At 51.0% G+C, this 23932-nt stretch overlaps 1 protein-coding gene across 6 annotated transcripts in view; it reads right to left on the bottom strand.

Annotated features, from left to right (window-relative positions):
* Nucleotides 1-23932, bottom strand: part of DISP3 (dispatched RND transporter family member 3) — a 40659-nt gene that overhangs the window by 9851 nt on the left and 6876 nt on the right. For 5 of the 6 annotated variants that reach the window (XR_015260834.1, XM_086764490.1, XM_086764489.1 and 2 more), the window contains exons 2-12: nucleotides 9359-10295; nucleotides 7832-8051; nucleotides 6395-6531; nucleotides 5834-5968; nucleotides 5457-5617; nucleotides 4952-5091; nucleotides 4033-4178; nucleotides 2423-2584; nucleotides 1844-2005; nucleotides 1281-1403; nucleotides 534-670 (exon numbers count right to left, since the gene is read on the bottom strand). Coding sequence is in view for 5 of the 6 variants with exons in the window: in XM_086764490.1 (XP_086620616.1) it covers nucleotides 534-670; nucleotides 1281-1403; nucleotides 1844-2005; nucleotides 2423-2584; nucleotides 4033-4178; nucleotides 4952-5091; nucleotides 5457-5617; nucleotides 5834-5968; nucleotides 6395-6531; nucleotides 7832-8051; nucleotides 9359-10286 (2451 nt within the window). In the remaining variant the exon portion in view is untranslated. The remainder of the gene's footprint in view (nucleotides 1-533; nucleotides 671-1280; nucleotides 1404-1843; nucleotides 2006-2422; nucleotides 2585-4032; nucleotides 4179-4951; nucleotides 5092-5456; nucleotides 5618-5833; nucleotides 5969-6394; nucleotides 6532-7831; nucleotides 8052-9358; nucleotides 10296-23932) is intronic. The other variant, XM_086764493.1, reaches the window with a different exon arrangement.

Below are 23932 nucleotides of genomic sequence, written 5' to 3'. Positions count from 1 at the left end.
CCTGCCTCCTGCCCGGGGCTGGCCAGTGTGCGATGGAGCCCCTCACCACCCCCACTCTCTGTGGCCTCGGCTGAATGGTGGCTGAGCCCAGAGTGAAGGACATCCAAAAAGGAGTTCTCCTGGGTGTGTGTGTCCAACATGGCCTATGCACAAGCAGTGTTGCCTGCTCGTCTGTGTCTGTGGATGGACAGGAGGAGGTAGTGGGAGTCCAGCTGCCTCCATAGCAGTTTCTACTAGAATGAGCTCAGCCGATGACGCCAGGCCGCATATGATGTCCACAGACACCCACACTTCTGCTCCCACCGCTGACAGCCACATCACAACAGCAACATATAATGATCGTGGCACTGCGAGGCATAATCTCTAATGATGCCAGGGACAATGCCCTCCACGTTAGCTACATTACTGCAACGCTCTGCAAGTTTAATCCTGAGCTACCTAGTATCCCATGGAGAGACAGGAGGAGGCTCTTGTGCTCACCTGTTGAGTGCTGCACTCTTGATAGAGGGTCCAGCGTCCCTGGACTGACTCACCTGGAATGAAGGCACCTCCCCATCTCCTGGTGACACCATCTGCCAGGGGGCAGGGACGCTGGCGTTGAGTGAGAATCTGTAGATGGCTGGCCTTCCCTTGCTTCTGGACTTGGAAATATACACAGTCCCCTGGATATCTGAGGAAAACAGAGGGCATGAGGGCTACTGGTACTTCTCAATCAGCAAGTCCTACAGACATGGACAGCAGTTCTTCTGGTCCACTGTCTCCTCTGAGGCAGCAGGCACAGCCTCTGCCTTCTAGCAGCACAGCTAGAAGCCTTTCAGAGGTTTTCACAAATATATCCTGAGCTGCAGTAATTCCTGATGGCTTATTGATTCATGTTAACACGGGACCCGGCCCAATAACTCTTTTATCCTCAAAATCCCCTGCAAAGTAGGCTGAATTTACTCTCCCCACAGCCTATCAACAAGGTTTTGACACAGGACTGGGATGTAAAAGATCTGAGCTCCTAGTCCTGTACTCAGAGCAGGCTGATCAGAGGGATTTGTCACTAGACCGTACTGCCACCCAGGTTATAGCACCACATCCTAGAGAACAGGACGCTTTCAGGGGAAGGGGGATTGTAATGATGCCCCTTACATCCAGCACCAAGCTAGAGCTCAGTGGGGCAGGGTCTCAAGAGAATTATTCCCATCAGCTACTCAGATCATATGATTTAGTTTTAACCTGAGTGGACCTTTGGGCCCTGGACCCAAATGTGGTCACAGTCACCATGCCCCACTTACCTTGCTGCCCTGTATCACTTACGCTCCCCTTGCTTCCCCAAGGTGACCCTGAGCCCCTCTTCTTTTTTTCCAGGGAGGCTCGGATGTTGTTCTGCAGACTGTGGGGTTTTTCCTGAAACAAACCTGTCCCACAAGGTTAGTCAGGGAGGAAAGAGTGAATGGCATGACAAGAGACCTACCAGCCCCGTGCACACCATGGGCTCTGCCATTGAACATCGTTTGGTGTCCCTAAGCAGGGAACACAGAGCCACAGATCCCCAGCCCGTCACTGGCATGCGACCAGCACTTCTGAGTAAAAGTAGTCAGTTTGCACAGACTATAAAGGAATAGCTCCAGCAGAAACATTCAGGCAGTTCCTAGCTAAAGCAGGAGATTATTTTCAAAATACTCCACTCCTACACGCAACTCAACCATCCCATGCCCAGTGTGCGCCTCCCTTCAGCGAGGTCCAATGTCCAACAAGATATTTGAACAACATAAGCCTCTACCTCACATTTCAGCTCCTCCAGCTCAGGGCTTAGGCCAGGCTGCACCCACTGTGGTCCGGGGACCAGCACTCTCACCTGAGCAGGTAATGCAGGAGATGCCTTCAGCACTCAGGTTGTATTTCAGGTCCAGCAGCACCTGGATGTTAGTGTCTGGCCGGAACAAGACCGGAGCACGGCTAGCTGGATGGAGGCGGCTAGCAAAGAATATGGAGAGGAGCAAAACAAGGAGAAAGAGCCCTGCAAGGAGAAGCCCAGGTAAGTGCGTGGGTTCCTACATGCATCTTGCACTTAGGACACACTCAGACAGCAAGGGTGTAGCAGAAAGATGGTGTTTTCAACAGGAAAAAGGAACAGCCCCTAAAGCACACTGGCAGCTGGGCTTTCTTGTAATGAGCCCCACGCCTGGCTAACCCCATCAGGGCTTGCCATTCCAGATCCGAGTGAAAGAGAGGGATGGAAAAATCCCAGAGTTCCTCATGCAGTTCTCTTAGGGACTGACTGTTCTGGGGACACTCTTCCACTGAAATATAAGCCATGTATTATGTCCCTTTTCTCAGTTTCTTGTCACTAATAAATCAAGGCTTGAGGACTGATCGAGATGCTGTCAAATCCTCTAAAATCCATGCAGATGGAATACCCCCCCTCCTTCCTTACCCACAATCACCCATCTGCTCTTCACAGCAGACCACAGCACCCAGTGTTCCAGCAGCTCCTGCAGATGAGTTATCAAGTGACCCCGGTTGCTCTTCTCTGCAGAGAGCTGCAGATTTTCTGGCATCAGAGATACCAAGGGGACATCCCCCATTTCCAGGGAGACTAGAAAGAGACAGAAATCAAAGGCAGTCTCAGTGCTCAGTGTCACGAGTGTCTCCCATAGCTTTCTGCTCCCCCTTACCAAATCTTCTGCAAGGTGCTGTACAACTCACTCAAGCTAAGGAGATGGAGTAAGACCCAGGCAGAGGCAGTGACTTGCCCAGGATGTCATGGGAAGTCTCTTTCTCAAGTGACTACCATGTGACAGTACACTTCTAAATCCACAGCTCAGCTCAAAGCCTACGCTCCAGGTGATTCTTCCTCTGCCAGATCCCACTAACGTTATCCACATGGTCACAGGGAGACCTCATGCTTCTCCGGCCAAGCAAAATTTCTCCCTGTCCCACTAAGGTATGTCTTGCAGCTAACTGCACACAGCTGACCTCTTCCTGACTGCAGCCTGGCTCCTGTCTGATCTCCTCACTCCAGCTCAGGGATGCTCAGAGAACTGGGAAGAAGTGGGCCCTTGCTGTAGTGTGCCTGGCATGCCGTACAGCTGACCCACGAGCCACACTTGGTTGCCAACTGGAACAAGCTGCTTTGCTTCTTTACAAGTTACCTGCTGCCCAGGGGCCCCTGGAGAAAAGCATCCTGCTGTTTACTCTGCTCAGGGGAGGAGAGGGAGTTATTTCCACACGCTCCTATCACCTGTGGCTCTGGCATACCAAAGAGGCAGCTCTTGCAGCACAGCGCCCAAGCTTAGCTGTCTGCCTGTCAAAGGCAGCTCGGAGCCTCCTCTGTGGGGAGGGGGTTTGCACGCTGCTGGGGCTCTCAGCCATTGATCCACTTGCCTCCAGTTCCAGTTTACTGCTAGGCCTGAAGGCTACTCACTGGTCAGACCGCTCCCGTTGTGGGTTTTAAAAGCCAAGTACAACAGAGCATGACCTTGTAAGCACCCTTATCTTTGATCGGGGCCAGAAGTACTACCTCCTGCTAACAAGAGATAGGGAATTTCTGGGATCTTGTTTTAGATTGTTTATGCAGTATCAGGCAAGTCGTTGCCCTCTTCTTGCCATGCTGGTGGACATGCTCTGAGGAGGTGATGCTGGAGAATTAGAAAGTGTTCTCTTGCCTCCTTCCTAAATGCAGTGCTAGGAATCGCAGGGAGGCGGGGAAAACTCTTTACTGAGGTGAGCTGTCCTGGTGCTATGGATTAGATGCTTCATGGCTACATCCATGTCACAATCAGTAATTCCAGCCAGAAAATACAACCCACACTAGACCCAAGAGGATTAGCAAAGTAGTTAGAAAGCATCTATTGACACCCACAAAGATCTCAAGGCAACTTACAACCATTAGTGAGTTCAGACTCCTACAACCCCCTGTGACAGCACCATGTCCAGCTTAAAAGTAGGGAAATCGAGGCACGGACCAGCAGCGAGGACAAGGAGAACTGCAGGATGAACAGGGCAGTGGGGTCCCCGTGAAGGCACTACCGAGCAGGCACGTACCAGGCTCCTCCTCCACACTGAGTAGTGGGATGTCATCATCCAGATAGGGAAGCGTCTCTCTGCCTGCTCTGGAGGTGGCCTCCGAGACAATGAAGAGATCTTCAGCCAGGTGCAAGGCACTCTTTTTGGTGCACTTCTGGCTACAACTGGATTGGAGCAAGGGAAGGAGACAAAAGCATAAGTTTTAAGCCACATACCCTGCAAAGAGTTACCGGTGGGCTGCTTTAGTGACAAGGAGAGCAGCAACAGCCTGCTCCAATTACTTGGAAAGAAAACAGGCAGTGCCATGAGCAATTTCCATTGCTAAGTGCTGAGGGGTCAAGGGCAGAGCTGCGACGGCAAAGCAGTAGCAGGCTGGGCTGGACACACAGAGCAGGGCTGAGCCATCAACACTGGGCGCTAAGTGAGCGACGTTTCAGCAGTTCATCTCCCTGCTAATGAATTAAATCAGGCCAGGTCATCTGTACTGCTAAAGAGCAGAGGAAGGGGAAATGTGCTGACTTCCAAACACAAATCTGGACGCATCACTTGTGCTCACAGGGAGGAGCAATGCCTGCAGGGCCTGTGTTTCCACAGCTTGAGGATTTAGCTGTGCAGTAAGCGCTCTGAGGACACAAACAGTTCCAATACTCCATGAGATTCAACGAGGAGGTATGACTGGCACTGCACTCCGGCTCCTGGGAGGGACCTGTGCGTATACCAGGGGGAATAAGACTGGGACCTGGCCCTTCCATTTTGCTTCAACCTGGAATGGCAGAAGCTAAATTTCCTTTCTGTTACAGACTAACAGGGAAAGGCAAAGCCAAGCTGCCTGAGGGGCATGAGGATAACTGAGAGGATATGGCATGGATTTGCACACTGCCTTAGCCATGCGTTCCACAACAACCTCCCACCCACACAAGGAGGCTGCAGGGCTCACCTGGTTTGGCAGGAGCTCTCCAGTGGGGACACATAAAGGGTCCATATTCCAAGAGCAGCTGGCATGGTGAAGAGCACGGCTACCCAGCAGCAGGACACAATCAGTGACATAAAGAGTCCAAAGTCATGCACGGCTGGGATCTATGTAATGAGAGAGGACACGGAGTTGGGATCAATGGGGGCAGGAGACCTGGAGAGACATCAGGCCAGAAAAAGATATCTGTAGGAATTTGAGAACAGCATATGCTGACCTCAGTCATGGTAGTCAGCTAACATGGTAGGTTAGCTGACTCAGTGGCACAGGAAATATTGCCTTGGATGCTGATACAGGGAGAGCGTCCACCGCCTTAGAGCATGCAAAGGACAACCCTCTAGGGCAAGAATTCCAGCAAGTCCAGCATGCCCTGTGCCGGAGGAGAGGACAGAAAGATGGTGCTGGCAGCTTCCCACTCTATTAGGGCCTCTGGCAGAAACAGAAAGCCCCAAATCCCAAAGCTGCAGCGTACCTGAGAGAAGATGTTGGCAGCATATGCCGCAGCCGTGGTCAGGGAAGTGAAGAAGGTGGCCTTCCCTGCGGTCTGGATAGTGTGGATCATGCGCAGTCGCAGGTCTTTGAGGTGGGTGGCTTGGCGGTAGGTGTTGATGAAAACAAAGACATCATCAACCCCTGGGAAAAGAGCGGGGAGATTCTGATACTTTGCTCACTGTAGGGACGCATGCTAAAAACCTAATTTCCCCTCAACATCTGACCTGCAAGTATTTCACTTACAGGTAATGGAGGGCTTGAAAATTCAGTCTGCATTTGCCACCATCACCTTTCTCTCCCTCATGCAGGAGTTACGGCAAGGCAGCACAGGTTGGTTTTTAGTAAGGAGGTGCTTACCAATTCCCACAATGACAAAGGCAGCCACTCCGTTGAGTATACCCAGGTACTGGATCCCAAATACGACATGGTACAGGAACAGAGCCACCAGGCAGCTCAGCCCAATACTGGCGATGCCAAAGAATGACAGGAACACTACAGGAAGAAAGGAACACGGGAAAAACAGTACTGCTGGCCGCTCCCTGGGAGAATAGACACCTCCCACCTGCTCCGTTGGGATACTGGTTCCCAGGAGTGTGTTGGTGACAGAATAGCTCAGGGCTGCAAGAGTACCCCTTGCAGACTCCTTCCCATGGGGCCTAGCTATGAAATCACATCAGCTTCACACCAGTGGTAGTAAGATGGGAATTTGCATCTTATTCCTGTTCTCCTGTGAGCCTTCCCCCGACCCTGCCCACAAATCTCTGTTCTGGAGAATCAGACTTGCAGGACCTTCTGCATGCTGCTGTGCCACAGAGCCAGGCTGGTGTCAGGCCATCAGAGGGGGCTTGCACACAGACACAGGGTGTCACGGCACACACGGGTTTGTGAGGGAGCAGGGCAGCTGTGACTGCAGCCTACCTGAGCAGGAGGTAAGGATGTAGACCAAGACAGCTATGCAGCTACTGCTGATGAAGGCCAGTAACATGTCATTGTTGAAGGTCCTCCTCACTTCATAGTCAAACAAATCCGTCCCTCCGTACAGCACCTGGACTTTGCTAGGGTGGGAAGATATGAAGGAAGGAAGAGGAGTAGGCAGAGTTGTGTGTAAAGGAGCAGAGCCAAGGGATTTAACAAAGCAAAATGTCTTCCCCAGAGCCAAAGGAGGTCACTACTCTAATAAACTTGGCAGTTCTCTGAGGAAACAGCTCAGAGTGGTGATAGCAGGTTGAACACGGTTGCTGCTGGACGTGACGTTCACACAAGAAGCGGGAAAAATAAAAAAGCAGGTCTAATAATTTTAAAATTCCTCCAATGCATGGTGGGTCTTCAGAACTAATAGACTTCTTGCTGTCAAACAGCTCCTGAAGCTTCCAAAGCCAATTCCATCTGGAATTCTAATCATTGCTTATTATATTAAGCACAAAGGTAATAACCAGCAGATGCAGGCAGAGTGAGAGCTTATCAGAAACCATATGATTTACCAGCTTCTGCTTCTGGAAGCAGGCTCTGAGCGGAAGTAATCCAAGATAATTTAACCGGGAGCACAATAACACTGCACCATAGGAGGCCATCAGGAATCCAAGCTTCAGAACTGAGCCTTGGCCCCAATCCCCTTTCAGCTTCCCATAACTGCAACCTGCTCTGCCAGGCCATTGCTGAGGACACTCTGTGGCCGCCTGCTTTCAGGGCGTACAAGGGCTGGCTGCACTTCCCTCTGCTTTTGAGGATCTGTATCCCCTCATTCTGGGACCCACTGAGATTCAGAGCAGCAGAGAGCTGGAGACTGAGGAGTTACACTGACACTGGGGCTCGCTGCCTTTCCTCAGCTGTCTGGATATGGGGCTGCTCTTTCAGCCCTTTTAGCTCTATTTTATCATATCTCTATCACAAGCACTGAGCAAAGCTCTGTTCAACCAAAGTCATACAGATCTGCTGGTGAAACCATCCTGCATTTCCTGAAGCTTATCCCGCCCTGACACTCCCATCCCCATCACTCTGCGCAAAGAGCACACACTTCTAGAAGGAATTACAGTGGCATGAGCAAAAGCAGAATCAGATCCACAGGCTGATGCCCTCAGTAAGGACCATTTCACCCCCCGCACCAGACTAACTGGGGCCAAACTCAGACCAGGAAGGCAGAGAGGCAGCTCTGTTTGAGCCAGTGGAATTGCACTTGTGAGATGGAAGCAAACAGATCCAATGCCAGATCGGGGCTGAGTGTAAAGGCAGGCACTGGATTCAATCTTTGGCTCCCTTTCCTTGTCTCTATTGATGTCTCCAACATGTTGCTGCAGTAGGAACTGGCATTAAAGGGAAGCACATGAGTGGTTTTCTGCCATATGCACACCCCCTCACCTTGTGGACTGCTTGGCCAGCATGGCCACGTAGGTGATGACAAAGTTCTGGAATTTGCGGCGCTGCTCCTCCCAGCGGTCCTCCACCGAGTAGTAGTTTGGCAGTGGTGCCCCAAAGAGGATTTCACTCCGCAGCAGGGAGCTTTTCATGTTCTCAGCAGACAAGCCCTCATCGACATACCAGTAGAATTCGGGGTGGGTCATGGCCAGCTCCAGGGACCCTGCGAGAGAAAGCAGCACCACTTTTGTTAGGTCCTGCTTAGTTGGCTTGGCAAGGCACAAGGTCCAATCTGACAAAGGGAAACTGGGAGCGATTCTATCTCTCATCAGAGTGATGCTGATTGCTGCTGCCTTGCAGAGAGCAAGGAGGGCTGGGGAGAGCTGGACTGTAAAGTCTCACATTCCCCTTCTGCTTTGTGACTCTACTTGTGATGCTGCCTACACTCAGCTCCCCATCAGGGACGTGTCTTCCACCCCACTGTGATCTGATCCATGGCTCCCCCAACCAGCAATGCACACAACATCCCCATTGATCCTCCCACTGCTGGAGGCACTTAGTTCTCCTGTGCTGGGCCAACACTTGCTCCATCACACTGGGAAGCGCAAGAGCTAAACAACGCCTATGGAAGATGAGGAGTCCTGGCTCTGCTGTGACCTGGTACCTCTGCTATCTCACGGTGTGAGGGATGCAGAGATGGAGGCACTCAGCTAGTTCTGAGTAACAGCCACTGCCTGTCTACCCCCAAAATCTAAGTTCCCTTGAGTTCACATCAGAAAGACCCAGAAACTACACTTTTTCCTGTTCTGGTAGCAGAACTGTTAGTCACACCGGAGTAGATGGAGTTAATTCTTTGCCTGCTCCCTGTATGGCTCCTGGACAGCTATCATCTGCAGCCTGCGCTTGGGAGACAGATGGAGCCTTCATCCCACAGCCACATCACACCCACAGACTCCTCATGATTCACCTCTTTTTCACCATCCAGAGCCTCTGCTCTACTAGAGGGAAACAGTACAGGGTATGGAGCTGGGAGGAGGAGGCAGGGCCTTCCTCCTCCTCCTCTCCTTATAGCAGTTTTTTCCAACTGGTGACTCACAAGTTGGCTTGACTCACAAGCCTTTCAAGCTCCAGAGCAGCCCACAGACCTCTTTCATCTGCTCCACGGTGCAGGGATGCTCATCCCTATTGTCTGTCCAAGACCTAATGTTCCTCTAGTTCACCACAGTCTTTCACAGGGGACTAGGGTCAGTAGGAGGCATCTGTACAATGCAGGACTTCCCTTCACTTGTCCCTCTCGCTCGCCTGTTGGGGCCTGTGTGACCCACGACTGGGGTTGCAGGGACTTTGCTGAAAGGGCAGAAGAGTGGCCCTAGCACAGAAAAGACAATTCCTCAGGGCACAACATGGCAGCTTCTTCCTCTCTCCACAAGGCAGCTGGAGTCTTAGGTGCACACCAGCAAGTGACTGCCTGAACTTGCAGGAGATGCATGCCTTAAACATGCCAGCCCTCACCCACAGCCCTCAGCTCACCTTGGATGTCAGCAAGGTCTTGTCCCATGCCGTCATAGTAAATCTTCCCTCCTCTCTCAGTGGGGAAGAAGTAGGTCATGAGGGAGCTGGGAGGGGAGCAGTAGGAATAGGAGCCCAGGGGCAGGTCCTTCAAGACCTCGTGGGGTTTCCAGCAGAACTCCCGGAAGCGAGGGTGGTCCATGATCTTGCGTTCGACCTCATGGATAGTAACCAGACGCTCAGTGGTGAAGATGTTGTTTTCAGAGTCTCCCCGAGCCAGAAAAATGAGCTCGATGCGCCAGTGGGCATGCGTCTGTGTGTTGGCGCTCATGTAAGTGCTGGAGTAGTCCCATCGTGGGACACCCCTCCCAACTCGGGAAGTGCGGTTTCCTGGGTTCGAGTAGGCATGAGGCTTGGGGGAGCCCATCCTGCCCTGCGGGGTGCTGCGCTTGACCCGTGCACTGACCCCAAGATGGGAAGCATTGAGGTGAAGCTGCTGGAGCTGCTCAAAGATGAGCCTCTGCAGGGTTTCAGAGGTGAAGTCAGCCAGGTCCCGGCGGTTCCTCCCCCATGACCCAAACTGGGACTTGAGGGCCAAAGCAAGTGCATCAAAGCGCTGAGAGGACTCGTGGTTGCGGATCTCGAAAGCATTGTAGGAGATGTCGATATCCAGGGCTGGGTAGTGGAGGAACATGACAAATGCAAGCGCAGCAGGGATGGCACAGCCCAGGAAAAGGATGAAGCCAGCGCAGTACGGGTTGGTAAATATCCAGCCAACAATATTCCAGAAGCCAGACACAGGCAATGTGACACGCAGGGGCCTGACTCTGCACGGGCTTTTCCCACACAACACAGCACCCTCTCGCCTCTTCCGGAAGCTGAAGGCTACCTCTTCATCTTCCTCATCTAGCCAGACGTCCTGTAACAAGGGGTCATCCTCTGTGTCCATGTCCAGCGCCTGCACGAGGAGGCAGAGAAAAGCAGTCAGCAACAGGTGTCACCAGGCACAGCCATGAATCCACAGCAGCTGCCAAAGGGTCTGAGCAGCAGAGCCAGGGAGAGAGGCACACTCCAGCTCTCTCAGCCTTGCACCCTCAGCAGCAAAGCACGGCTCCTGTCAAGTCCCACAGATTTGCTACAGCCACTGAAAGCTGATCATGGTTATCCCACACCCTGCCTGACAGAGGTTCTCCTTAAAGCTGACAAGAGATTTCCCCCCAGCTATTTACAGCTGCATTCACCTTTCCTGCAAAGCACGCATGTGCACACACAGAACCAGAAACACACGCACCAGTACTTGCAGACACACGTGAATGCACACACTTGTGCACGCCAACTCCGCGGAGAGCTCGCCGTAACCTGGCTCCAGTCCCTGAAGGGCTACCCACCGCCAGCGTGGGATGGGAAAGGGCTGAACGACCCCGCTTTTCCTCCACCCCTGCGGGACACTGGGTTTCCCCAGCTGCTATGGAACAACCAGGATGCAAAAGCAGTTACTGCCTCCATGGAATGGGAAGGAAGAAGCTCCCTGATCAGCCCTGCTTGGGCAGGAAAGACAAGGAGACCCCCTGTGAGGTGCCCTCCTTTGCAGGGGGCTGTCAGCACACACAGCCTTCCCCCTGTGCCCATCCCAGGTGTTGCGTGGTAGCCTCTCAAGCTCAGAAGCTGCAGGCGGTGGCCCCTGAGAGCAAAGCCCAGAAAGCCCAGACCCTGTGTCACTCCCTTTCCTGGCTCCAGGCAAAGCCTGCAGCCCCCTCTCGCTGAATTGAACAAACAGATTCAGTCCCTTGCTTGACCCTGGTAGTTGCAAGCCATTTACACCCAGGCCACAAGCAATTTATGAGCTTTGCTCCTAACAAATGTTTCTATTTCAACAGACTTCTATCAGCAGGAAGATGAATTACCAGCACCCCTTAACTCCAGGTCCTGGAAGCTGCCTGAACTTGGGCTGAGAGAAAAAGCAAAGGGGTAGAAAGGCTCCCTGGCAGACGAGGGATGCGCAAAGGAGCAAGGGTCACGGCAATCTCCCTGGCTCTGGTCAGCGTGGGTGATGCCTGCGGCTTGTTCTGCTGGCCACAGCAGCTCCCGTGGGATCCGCTCTGGTCTGGGCAGCATCTGTGCTGGCAGGCTAGGCAGAGTGCTCCCGGCGCTGCAGAGCCTGTGGGGGAACAGGGAACCTCTGCGCTCCAGCCTCCCTGCTCCTGCCCACACCAAGGAAAGCAAAATGCTGATCAGTGGCTTTCATCTGGCTGTGGTTTTGCTCACGCAGCCAGCTCACCCACCTTGGCCAGGCTGCGGAGAGCTGCGCAGGAGGGCACGTGTAAGCCTGAGCCAAACCCTCCTTCTGCTCTGCCATCTCACAGGGCAACAGATGGGCACCGCTGATGGCAGATGGCCAAGCCCTCTTCTGCCAGACCTCCACCTTCTGAGGAGGCTAAGAAACAGCGGCTCATAAAACTCTGCAGTGTTTCCCCCCCACACTCACACAAAGGGCTGTAGACAGCAAGAACAGGGCAAATGGGGGGGTCTTTTAAACTCTCCAGAAGGGTTAGAAGTCTAGCTGGTTTTAGTCTCCATTATTTCTTTAATATTCAGGAGGCATAGTCCTAAAGAGCCAGGGAGCATCTGAAAGTTTCCCTGAGCAGCCACGCATCACTGCATGAGCCCGGGGCCCCAGGGCAAGCCAAGAGCACACGAACAACACTGCCCACGACAGCTACCGGTGTGCAGATGCTCCTCTGACTCGAATTCATGGGCATGCACACCCATGTGCTCTTCTATTCTTGCTTACAGAGAGCCTTACTTGCACTGTGGCAGGGAGGAGGTTTTCCCCAAGTCCCTGAATCTGCATAAAAATCCTCTCCCAGCTGCTCCTTACTGCAGTCCTGCCTTCTCTCCCACACTCCACACTCCCGAACTCTCCCCGCAGAGTAGCCATAACCCCATCAGTGCTGACAAAGCACTGGAGGACAGTGACATCCTCCTGTGTGCCCAAAGCCTACTGGCACGCCAGCCCCCCCAGACCCAGCTCACAGGTCACCCCACGCTGCCCTTTGCGGACAGACATCCTCAGCACGCACAAGCCCTTGGCCAGCACATAACCCACATCCGTTGCCCCGCTAAGTACCATCACCCTTCCGCCTCTCGAGCCAACCAAGCTACAACTTCAGCTCACGTTAGCAGTGCAGACGTAGGTGCAAACTTCACGCATCCCATCTGGGCAAGTCGGTGTGTACGCAGTTACCTCCACTCCACCCAGCTCCCCCTCTCCCGTTGGCCTGGGCTCTCCTTCAACAGAACGGGGTTACTGCCAGACCTGATGTAGCACACATATTCTCTCTTTAGAAAGAGAGGTAAAAAGCCATAATAATTTCCCATTTATTGAGCTACTGAGGAGGAGGAGGGAGAAGATTCTAATCCTGAAACAGAAGAGCCTGCGCGCGACAAGATAGGGAAATGAGAGCCTGAGGTAGTAATAAGCCAGCAGAAAAAGGATCGTACCATCATATTTTTTAACCAAGAGCTAAATCCTCAACTCAAGGAAGGGACCAGACCTCAGCCATCTCCCTCTGGCTCTCCCATCCACTCTCACGGTGACTGCAAACCCCACCTTGTAACAGGTGGGCACCCACAATGGGTGAGGGCAAAGGCATTCTATCCTCCAGCTGAAGACTGGTACCAATTCTGGTGCTGGTGCAAACCCCAGCAAAGCAAACGCTGGAAAAGCCCCAAGATTAGATGCACTCACATGAGAGCTGAGTCAGGGAAGCATCAAGATTTGCTCCAGGCAGAAGGGCAAGGGCAAGGAGGGAGGCATTTGGGCTGTGCTGTCCCGACGGTGACAGCCCCGCTCTGCACGAGGGGTACGCACACTTGTGCGTCCCGCCCTGGTTCCACCACAGCTCTGAACTCTCTTCAAACAAGAGGTTACCACAAGATTCGGCTGCAAAGCCAGACACAGCTCACTTAGCGTTGCCCTTGGGACTTGTCTGGCTCTACCGCCTTCGTCAGATCCTGCCTGGGTCAGGATGAAAGCTTATCCAACCCAAAACACAGCACACTGAGCTGGAGGGGGAGATCAGCCCTGAAATCAGCCAGAAGGGCAGCGAAATGCATTTATTCTGCTCGAATTCTTCTTGGGGGCTGGCCTGCTTTTCCTCCGCCACCTCCTGTACTGCCTAGGGACTCCCAGCGCTGGAGCACGGCCCAGTTTTTCCAATTCCAGGGTAAGCACAGCAAACCTAATCCTGCAGCCCTCCAAGCCGGCTCTAGGTCAGAAGGAGTAGAGGACAGGAGTACTAGGGCCCTGGGTCTGTTTCTTCAGAGAAGAGGCTCCGATTCAGCTGGTTGGGGTAGGCATTCAGATTTCTTGGGCTTCCCTCTGCCCCTTCCAAAGCAAACAGGTTTTCTCCTGGTTTAAAACCAGTCAGAAGGGTGGCAAAACCTCCTGTAAAGAAGGGTCCTGGCTCAGATTTAGGGTCCTGCTACAGGCACAGTTTCCATTAAGTCAGAGAAAGGTAAAGGAAACTGGGTAAAGTCGTTAGTAAATAAATACTTTAACGGAAAACCTCCACCACCACAACAGGTTCTGCCTCACAAAATACCTTCCTGAGCTGCACGCTTGGTGACACAAAGCCGGATCTTGCAGGGACCTGCAATGCCATGTTACGGACAGCCCTGGCCCAGACTGCCAGCAGGAGGCAAGAGCCACAACTGCAGTTACCATGGGGTGCCCCGCGTCAGGGACCCTGTTCAACCATCCTGATGCTTCCAGGTTTTCCCAGCAGGAACATGCAGGCAATGAATAGATGCTTGAGCAAGAAGAGCTCCTCAAGCCCACCCACACAGCCTGCGGCAGCTCCTGCTTTCGGCACAGCCATGCCAAGGCAGACCATCCATACTGGACAGCCAGCTCTCAGAGCAAGACAGGGGCAAAGCAAGGGGCAGGTCTTCCCAAAATACCTGACATGGGGTAGATGTGGGGTGTGGGGCCGTTCCCCTTCCTACACTACCGTGAATGAAGTTCAACAGCAGGGTTGCAGAGCTCTGGAGCTCTGCAGGGCTGCCTACGGGGAGTATGCTGCAAAGGGGGGACAAATCCTAAACCTTTTGCCTAATGGCTGCACAAAAACCACAGACCCCGAGTTCCTCTGGCAAAGCTGGGCCTGTACAGCTCACGTTCAGCTGGAAAGCTGGAAAGGGAGGGCAGGAGGGGGATTCAAGAGGGGAAAGTAGTACAGTACATAAAAAACCTCCTTCCTTAACATTCAGCCTTCAGACTGCTGGGCTGCCTCAGCATCTTCCCAGGATGAAGATCCTTCCTGATCTGAAGATGCAAGTTCAGAGAATCCAACACAGAGAAGAGACATGTCCAGGCTGGGACTCACATCTTCCAACCCTGTGTTGGTACAGACACACAGCTTTACGGAAGGTACCAATAATGCCAGGATCCAGCTGATGAACCGGTTTGCCTCTTCGCAGCCACAGCAGCAATGTGGAAACACAATGAGGAGGAAAACAAGGAAGGTCTCCTTGCTAAGGCTTGTTTCAGTGCACACAGTAGAAAAGAGAGACAAAGCCAAATCTGGGAGACCTTAAGATCAGCAAGAGCGTTGCCCTTGACTGTAAAAGATGGGATCCAGCTCAGACCCTCACAACCCTGCAGGGATTGTCACTCACTCGCATCCCAGCCAGGAAAAACACCCACGAGGCTCCCATGCGACAGTTCTTTTTCAGTGAAATCTAGGATAGAAGAAAGTCATTGACAAGTTGGGGAGAGGCAGTGACAGATGAGGAAGCTAATTACACCTGACCTGACTAATTAATACTGACTTTCAGATTAAAAAAAATCCTCACTGTGTTCCATTTCAATTACTCGGTTGTTCCTTCTTACAGGAAAAAGGAAGTCTTTGCATCAGCAAGCTAGAAAGAAAAAATGAAAGCAAGCACAGGGCTAGAAGGGGAGGGAAAGACAATTTCTGTAATATGGGAGATTCCTATCGACAAAATAATTAAACTTCACACTCGTTTCTCCCATGGGCAAAGCTTCCAGAGGAGAGCTAGCAGTTTTGTGGTCCTATTTGTATTCCTGAAAACTCCTGGAGTTTCTACCAAAGGCAGCTTTCGGCCCCTTTGTTAGCTATATAAAATTCCTCTAAGAGGGAGAGAAATGGCATTTCTGCTTGCAAAATCATCCTAAGAGCATCCAGCTCCTGCAAAAAGCCACCTCTCTGTAATGGTGGGATGTTGATAGCGGGGACAGACACAGGCCTTGTTACACTGCAGAACGCTGTACATGTGTAAAACAACTGGAGGGCATCATTAATGTACTCTAAAGCAGGGCTCCACTGTGACACCGAGACTCAGGACCAGAGTTTTTCTCTGCACTTGAATCACTGAGACCAGTCTAGAAGCATTATTTTCAAAAACCAGCCAAGAAGGGCTCTCTCAGACCTCTGCTCTCCCTTTGCCACCACAGCTGTGATGGGTGCATGCAGCAAGCTGCGCGCTTGCCCTTTGCCTGCGCAGACTGCCTTTCATGAGGCGTGAAACAGGAACAGTAAGGAGGAATTAAATCCAATTTCTGGGCCCCTAACTGGAGATCTGACTTTCAGAGGCGTTCCACTCTTGGAAAATCAAAGCAGGTCCAGGACACCTCAGACTGGGCACCTGACCCTGAATCTCCAGAAATACTTCTGAAAACACTGTTTTCATTCAGCCACTGGCCAGAACCTGTGCCTGAGGATATGACCCTGAACTTGTTTCAGCGGGATACAAGCCCAGAGATGCACATGCTGCTTAAAGGCCCTCGTTTAAACTGGCTGGGCTGGCTCCACTGTTATCCATCAAGGAGGTCGACTTTCCAGCTGTAACAGCACAATGCAGCAACAAGGCTTTAATCTATTTTCTTTCTAGGCCCTTTGTATTTCCCTTCCCACGTGCTTTAAATCCTTTGGTAAGAAGCACAAAAACATTGTGAGACCCCAGGCACTTTGCAGATCAGAATGATGTGAAAACGCTCCAGCAGCACAGTGCTGTTGGAATCGCAGCACAACGACGTAAGTACGTGTTTGCTGGGAAAAAAAGTTCAACAAAATTATTTTTATATATATATATATATTCAAAGCTCTATCGTCTGCAACTCCACATGCCAACAGAAGACAAGACAATAGGTAGGGCTGTGTGCAGGATGGAGGATTGTCTGATCTCCCAAGCTTTATAAAATCAAGTACATGCATGCACGCTCACTCCTAATTGAGGTGTCCTCTTCCACTGCTCACTGTCCCACCCTTCCTTCCCCTTACAGGCACTTTTACACCCTGGCTAAGATAAGAGCAGCTGGCACAGAAGGAACCACTCAGACTTGACAATCTTAAAGGTCTTTTCCAATCTAAATGATCCTATGAGGTACTGAACTGCTTCCAGGATGGCCAAAGGCTGGCTGGAGCACTCTCAGCCCACGATATCAAGGATCTGCTGTCTGCACCTGCCTGCTATGCCAGGTGTCTGACAAGCACTGATTAAATCTACTCATAATTGCATGCCAAAAACAGTGTGGAAGCATTAGCTGCAAAGTCAAGCACTCACCAGTCAGGAAAGGCCAAATTCAGGGATGACACAGCATCCTCAATTTGCCCCCCCTCTGTAGATGCTTTGCAGTGCAGTTTTTCTGCCAAGCCCAGTACTCAAAGGCAAGGACTCCAGCCGCCACCAGTGCACGCGAGGGATGATGCTCCCCAAAGCCACCAGCTATGCGCTACCTTGTTCTCTCCTCAGCGTTCAGCATGTGGTCTCACGCCTCATTTCCTGCACACTGCTCATGCTTGGCTCAGAGGCAGAATTATTAATTTCCTCATGAGCTTTTCAACACTGCCTGTCACGCCAGAGTCTGAGGGCTGAACAAACAGGACTGAAGATCTCTGGGAAGGAGGGGGCGGCGTAGTCCACATCTGACACACGCAGGAGCTCAGGAGATCAGAAGGAAAAAAATAGACACTTATTTTGGGTATCTAGACACACAAGATACCTCATTTCTCAGAGTGCACAGAATGGCACAGATAGGGGCTGTGTACAGCAAACCGCAAACTCTGCTCTGTTCTGCAAGCATCATTTGAGCTGTAACGCCAAGCGTAACCATCGCCACGGAATGTAACCTCTATGGTGGCAAGGGACATCCAAACTCCACAATGAGAGACAATTTCACACCAGCTATGCTAACCAGCAACGTGCATGCCAGTACCTGGGACACCTCAGCAAGACTTAAGAGTGCAAGGCCCATCAGTTCCCTCATCTCTTTTTACCTCTAACCCAGCCATGTGGACAAGAACAGGCTGGAGAAAGGGACTGCAAGATCAGTATATGGGGGAAAGGGTGAGAGACTGGTTTAAAAGGTGTTTGCTTTGCTATTTGAGGAGAAAGTGAGCAGAAGAACTAGGTAACCTTACAGCTGTGATCCACACAAGGACGTACAGCAAAAGCAAAAAGTAGAGCAAAAGCAGCTTGACTGTGCTTTCCCAGGAATAGGATGCCTGCCAATAAGAACTAGCTCAGCCATCTAAGTTTCCTATTTTAACACCACACTTTTCCTGAATGTTTCCTTAATTAGGAAAAAGAGTGATCCCAGAGCCTTGGATCAGGGGAGACCTTCACATGGCACTAGTCTGGGAAACTGAGGCAGCCCCACCGTGACTCTGGCAGGTACCAGCTGTGAGGTCTGTCCTAGGGTGCTGCTTTCAAAGTGACTCCAGGAAGAAGCTGTATCCTGACAGATTAAAAAAAAATCCAAAAGGACACAATAAATTGCCCAAAATACTTGCTTCAAAGTACTGAAACTGGCACTTTTCAAAGGGGAAAGTCACCAGGGTTTGCTGGAATCAAACCACACATGTTCAGTGCCCGGCTATCCCAGGACTGCTGCAGAGGTGAACCAACACAACAAGTTCGCTAACGTGCATGTCACTGCCAAAGAAAACTCATTTCCTGATACAATAATTTGTTCCTGGCCATTGTAACTAATGATCACTGGTGTCAGAAGACAGCTTCTTGGTTATTATCTCACGAAACACGCCTTGCAGGCTTGTGCCATGTTTACCACTTGAGTTCCTTGCTTGTGTGAACGATAAGGTCCCGCTGTCACTCAGGCACGTGGCACTTACAGGTTTCTGCACACAGGTGCCAAGCAAGCCGAGACTCCGATACGCTTCGGAAATGACTTACCTAACCACTACCAAAATTACTTCAATTTTGTCTGAGCCCCAGCCACTCGCTGTTGCTAAGTAAAGGGCTGGCTTCTGGAGCAGCTGTGTGCCTTTGGGTGCCTTGACGTGGACTTCAAAAGCACCCAGGATCCCACCTACCTACCAAGCTTGTTAAAGGTGTGTGGATTTCCACGGTCCAGAGTCTGCCCCTCAGCATTTTGTGTTCATAGCAAAGCCTTTACATACCAATAAATACAGATGGCTGTCGCAGAACAGGGCCTTGTATTATTATCCCAAGAAGTATCACTCACTCCAGGACGGCATCTCAAACCACGGAGAGGATTCACCAGTTCCCTGGCCCCTGGAATCAACTGCCATCCCCAAAGCTTTTGTGCTGCTCTTCTATAGAGAAACTCAAGCTTCCCACACCACTGTTGCCCTGAAAAGAAAAGCCAAGTCCTGCTGTCAGCCTCTGCCAGTCATTTATTATTCCACCCTGTGCTCAGGCTCCCCAGTTTACGTCACTGTGGGCACTGATACCTCTCTGTACTCAGCTGCATGATTCCCAGCTCCCATCCTGCTCCCCACACCTGCTCCTTGCAGCGGGAGGAAGTCTGAAGACAAGGGCTGGCTGTGCGCTCTCCTCCATCTGCAGCTCCCCAGCAATAGCCTGCTTGTGTGCACGCTGTGCTTCTGGGACTAATCAAAACACCCTCTCCTAAAGGCTCCTCTCCAGAGTCTCCCCATAAGCTGCCAGTTCATTACTGAGCAGGAGGAGGGCAATTTTTTCCTCACTGTGCACATGAGCTGCTTTGTCAGCAGCAGCCTAAGCGGCAGTTTGGGCTGAGGGGACTTTGCTGGTTGTGGTTCTGTGGGCAGTGATACAAAAGGTAATGCAGGAACGCCAACCACAGCACATGCAGCAATTTCATTTCCACTTCTTGCCACTCCAACATAAAAAGTACTATTAAGGTTAAAAGAAAATGATGCAACTACTCCCCTTCACCTCAAGTGTCCATGTTTGGCCAGCTCTGCTCATCATGATCTGACCTTCCAGGAGAAGGAGGTACAGAAAGTCCCATCTGCACACGTCAGAGTCGTATGGGTCAGAGTGTCCCACTCCAGATGCCACCTAGCCTCACTGATGGATCAAAAGGCCTTGCCTTTTGGCTGCTCTAATTTACCGACATCAGAAAATGCCAGATTCACAACAGGAAGGCTGTAAGGACTGCAAGCTGTGGTGGGGACACAGCTCCCATGGCATTTCAATCAGACTCTCTTCTTCAGCAGGGTTTTCTACACACCAGCATGAGAGAGGAATGGGTGATGCTGTAGCTCTCTCATAAATGAGGGAGCAGAAGACATGCCCAAGGTCGCTCATGCACCATTCCAGCTCCACGCACTGAGCTGAGCTCGTGTGTGCTATAGACATGGCCTCTTATCTCTGAGTTTTGGGGACAATTCATCCTAACAGTCACTACAGCTGAGTGGGAATAACTACAGCAAACCGTGCTCTCTTGTCATCCCTGGAAAACTCACTACTGGATCAGGAGGGACTCACAAAGTGGCTTGTTTCTCGCTGGCTCTCAGCAGCCTACAAAGTGGGATCTGAGCAGGTACGTCTGCCTTACCTCCCACACTTCGCTCTCCCCCTGAAACATATGCAGCTAGCTTCTCTTCTCCCACAAAAACCTGCTGGTTCTGGAATTAGATTAATCAGCCCTGTTTTTTCATCTTCCCAGGATCAGCGAGAAATCTAGAAGCAGAGGTGTAAAACCCAGAGGCTGGAGAGCCTCCAGTGCCACAGCTGACTGCTCGGAAGCAGGACCTGAGTGAACACAGGGTTTTCCAGAATAGAAGGAAAACTTCCTGAGGGGAAGGGGAGGGTGTGGAGACAAGATGCCTCAGTGCCTGAACAGCACGTCAGCAGATCCCCTGCCAGTACAAGGACTTAAAGCTTACTGCCAGCTGCACCAGCCATGCAGAAACTCACATTAAATATCACCACAGCTCAACGAGCACAGTCCTGCAGACCACTAACAGAGGACGGGGCAGGTTCTCCGAATAAGTAAACAGGCTTTAATGGCGCATTCATCTCAGGGAGAATCCGGGATGCTTTCTAACACAGACAAGAGATGCTAAGAGCTGGTTCCCATTAGTCTCTGTGCAAGGGAGGGAGTGTTGCTGGCGGCAGCTCCCAGAAGCCGCCAGTGAAGCCATGTCTGTAGGATACAGATTTAGGCCACCAGGACCGAGCTGAGACAGCAGCGGTGTCCCTTCTCTCTCCTCTCTTCTCCTCCCAGCACAGACCTGGAAGAACACGATCTAAGCCTGGCACAGGAGCAATGCAGAAAGAGGCACACACCATCCTCGTCCTCATTCCCCTTCTACCACCCAGGATCCAGAGTAACAGCCATGTGAGCTGCACGAGCTCCGGAGCTCGTGAACGGCAATTACCCAGCCCAAAGGATACCAAGGGACTGCCATCTGGCAAAGGATCAAAGCATTTCAGGCGATGATTCCCACTTCCTTACTGCATCCCACGCTTCTCAGCCAGGCATTCACAGGCTGGGATGTTACCTGTGCTAACTGCAGGATCAAGTCTTGCAGCTGAAACAAAATCTAAGGAAACATTCGTGGCTCTGCTATTAGTTCTTCTAGCTTTCCTGGTGCAAATCACATCATCTGCTTCTGAATTGCTCTCATGTTCTGGAGTCTGAGATCCCATCTCCCATCCTTTCACAACATGCCTTGTCCCAGAGCCTCCTGGCATCCTCCTCCACAAGCAGACACAGGCTATTCTTGCACAAACACTTGTACACAGATTTTCTAAGGGACTTTCTCCACTGCCCTATGCTGAAGTGGAACTGTGCCTGGCCCTCTGGAAATCAGGCTGAGTAAGGGAGCAAACTCACTGCAGGCACTCCTCAAATAAGCCAGAGGAAGGGAAACGCAGAGTACCAGGATCTGCAACATAACCGAATAGATGGGAACGTAGGCAGGTGGTATACAGGCAGGAATGAATTTAGCCGCATGTGCGCCAAGATCCGGATTCAAAAGGAATGATCTCCCCCACAACACATCAGAGATACAGGAGAAATACAAGAAGCAGCAAGAGGCCCGTAAAGGAAATGTTGTCACAGTCTTAACTTAATCTGTCTCTGCTCCTTACAGTATCGCTCTCCGTTACTGGAATCAAAACAAAGTCAAATGCTGTACTGTACTACTCACACAGAACTCTGCTATGAACTCTGCAGCTAGTGTGAGGTTAATTTTCACCAAGGAACTGGTTCTATGTAGCAGATACACAAGAAAGAAGCTTCTTTTCTTCAGCTTAAGCAGTGTCACAGGGGATGAAACATTTACCTGCTGGTACATCTTGTTTCCAGTTGTCATAGGGTGGTGTTTCGCAGCTCCCTATGATGCTGCAGTGTTTCTACCACGCTCCATGCACAAATATATTGACATCAGTGACAGAAGCGACAGGGACCAAAGATCACCAGAGACCACAGCTCAGTTGCCCACCTGCTGCCTGTCTCAGAGCCCCGTGTGAAGTGACAGAGCCAAGGCGTAAAGGTTAAGACTGGGAGAAAAAGAAGGGGTGGCCTTGTAAGCAAAATTCAGTTTGGATCTGGAAAAAAATGCCTTGAAGCACATCCATTAGGTTGTCAGACACTCCATTTAACAGCATGTCCATAGATTTGACACTGGGCCAGTCCAAAGCCCTAACAAGTGCTCAGTGGGTCCTGAGGAACCACAGCCTGCAAGTCCTGAGCTTGGAGTCCGGGAAATCGCAGCTGTTGGCAGGAAGCACCAAAAGCAGCAGCTTTCTTCATCATTCAAGAACTAGCCCAAGCTTTCCAGCAAAATAGATTTAGCTTTCAGAACAAGCTGTTGTCTATATTGTCCAGACTCACAGCCCTCAGTTTAAACGGAGCCCACTGTTTTATTGAGTCACTTTCATGCTCCTGTGGGCCTGTCCACCTTTCCATTCCAACTTAGCCAATATAAATCGGCTCGGAGATTAAACTTGGCGCATGAGTTGTTAGCTGGAGAGCCAGCGGGAGGGTGTGCGAGGGGGAGGTGGAGGGAAAGGGACGGCAGAGGAAATACGAAGAGGGAGGATTTGGCCAGGTTTGATTTACAAGCGGGAGCCAGGGTTGCTTTGGGCTTTTTTCAGACACGTTTGAAATGCCCAGCTAGGCTCCAGTTCAATCGGAGTTTGCAGCCCCGTCTTCTTCAGGAATTCATTTGCCTTGTTAAAAGGAGGAATAAAAAGACAAATTATTTGATTCAGAGAATCAAGCGTGCTGTATATTCAGCAGTACCCCAAGCAGTAAAAAGGATTAGGTGTTGTTTTGGTTTGTTTTTTTTTTTTTCAAATTGTCTCCACAGACATTAATACAGCATGCAAAACCAATTCATTCTCAGCTCCTACGTATAAAACAGAGCCAAGAAACAAGTCAACATATAGCACATCCCCCTAGGAGCAAAGAGCACTTTGCATTTGCGCATCATTCTATCAGAGACTCCATAAACCCCTTGCAAACACCTATCAGATCAAATTGCCTTCTTCCTCTAGGGAAACAGGTGGGATTACACACAAGTTTGCAAGTGAATTAAGCAAGGCTCCACAGCCGAGCTCCAGTGCTGCTGGAATTCAGCCATAACTTCTGCTGACTTTAGCAGAAGCTAAATTCAGACCAGATAAGTTACAACTAATGTTAAGCGGACCCTGGTTTTAGTTGCCATTAGAGGAGCAGCAGTGGCACCTACAACTCCAGCTAACGGTGACACAAACTGGGTCCCAGAAACCGAGGCATCCAAACCCCAGAGCTGTCTTTGCTACAGTGACCTTCCAGATCTGCTCAAAACCACAAGGTTTGTGGCAGAGCAACCACAGGACCCAACTCTTCCCAAACCTCTGCTTTGATTACCAGATGTCCCAGCTCCTCCTATGCTCAATCTCATAAAGTGGAAAGCAGTTAACACCCAGCTGAGGCCGGTGATGCTAACACATGAATTTCCTCCTCTGCTATTGCTCTGCCAACACACAGATCCTTTAACAACATGGGAAGGCAGGGGAAACAGGGCTCCCACGATACATTTTTGTAGACAGACTGCGAAAGAAACAATGTGTTGAGCCGAATGATCCTGGAATTGAAAGTGCCAATTTAATGCAAGACATTATTATTAATTAAATCTATATTACCACATATAGATGAAAAAACAGAGACCCTGCGACTTGCTAGCCCAACATCAGCCAGCCAAGTAAGCTTAGAGTAAAACTAGAGATCTTCTAGAACCCTACCCTGTGTTCAAGTCAAAGAAATTTCTGCTATGCAAAAGTAAGATGAGAAGAAACCCTGTGGCAGCATCAGACAGGAGCCCACACAAG

The sequence above is a fragment of the Chlamydotis macqueenii genome, chromosome 21 (genome assembly GCF_036417535.1).
Source record: "Chlamydotis macqueenii isolate bChlMac1 chromosome 21, bChlMac1.mat, whole genome shotgun sequence".
In the NCBI taxonomy this organism is placed as follows: domain Eukaryota; kingdom Metazoa; phylum Chordata; class Aves; order Otidiformes; family Otididae; genus Chlamydotis; species Chlamydotis macqueenii.
The sequence above is the reverse complement of the archived record's forward strand: the minus strand, read 5'-3'. Positions and strand labels throughout refer to the sequence as shown.